The following is a 1,246-nucleotide window of genomic DNA, read 5'->3' on the forward strand; positions in this document are numbered from 1 at the left end:
GTGTGTGTGTGTGTGTGTGTTACCTGTTGCTGAGCATGAACTCGTCTTCACTCTCTGCTGCAGTGCTGTCACTCTCCAGGTCATTCAGCCTCCGCTTCTTCCTGTTCCTGCTCCTGTTCCTGGATGCAGAATGAGCCTGGCTTCTGATTGGCCGCTGGCTCTCCTTCCCGTCCTCTGATAGGATGGCGGTGATGTCTCTGCCTTGCCCTGCTCCTACATCAGAAGAGTGGTAAATTTATCAATATGATGCATCAGAAACTGGGTACTCTACATAACAAACTGCTGTGTAAAGAAATGTACAAAATATGTGGCACTGCCTCAATATTATGGGGTGATTTTCACAAATAAAGATATGTTTTCATTTAATAGTGACACAGACCAGACAGACGTCATGAATTTAGAGGATCTCTTTGATTCAAATCATCGGACTACATGACTACTTTGTTCACTTTTTCCCCCTTAACTTAAGCAATCCCACCACTGTTCACCGTAGGAATAGTGCATGTTTCTCACATGTTCATGGCCAAACCAGCTCATCTGATTTAAATCTATGTCAAATCCATCTGTAAAATTCTGTTTATAATAGTATTCATCTCTATATTTATTCAGTACATATCCTGCATCAAAAAATTGAACTTCACTCTGCACCAAGTCAGTTCTCAAAACGAACACCCATGCAACATCCCACCCACACACTGCGCAGCATACATCGTGCGGCGTTTTTGGTCGCGTGTGGGATAGCGGGCTGGGTTGAGACCATAACTAGAAACCGGTGTCTGTAAGAACACCGAATTACTTACCACACACAACACGCATGCAGGCACGCACCACAGAGACACAGACACTCCCACCCACAGAAACGCACACACACAGACACGCATGCAGCACCACGCCAGAGACCCAGAACGACGCACACCCACCACCACACACACGCAGAGACACAGACCAAACACACGCACCCACACAGACGCAGAGACACAGACGCACCACCAGACGCAGATACGCACGAGACACAGACTCACACACGCACACGACACACACAACACACCACACACACACACACCACAAGCACACACGAGAGCACCACACCACAACAAGACACAAACAAGCACACACACCCACAGATCCACATGACCACAACCACAACCACAGCCCACACACACACCCACACCATACACACCAGACACACACACACACACACAACACACACACACCACACACCACACACAGACGCAGAGACACCGTC

At 48.2% G+C, this 1,246-nt stretch overlaps 1 protein-coding gene across 1 annotated transcript in view; it reads right to left on the bottom strand.

The window, feature by feature from the left end:
- The window catches only part of rsf1a (remodeling and spacing factor 1a), a 38,022-nt gene that overhangs the window by 9,487 nt on the left and 27,289 nt on the right, over window positions 1–1,246 (bottom strand). Inside the window, 1 exon segment of the mRNA XM_032509705.1 lies at window positions 24–265. Coding sequence (XP_032365596.1) covers window positions 24–265 — 242 coding nt within the window.

The sequence above is a fragment of the Etheostoma spectabile genome, chromosome 3 (assembly GCF_008692095.1).
Source record: "Etheostoma spectabile isolate EspeVRDwgs_2016 chromosome 3, UIUC_Espe_1.0, whole genome shotgun sequence".
NCBI classification, from domain to species: Eukaryota; Metazoa; Chordata; class Actinopteri; order Perciformes; family Percidae; genus Etheostoma; species Etheostoma spectabile.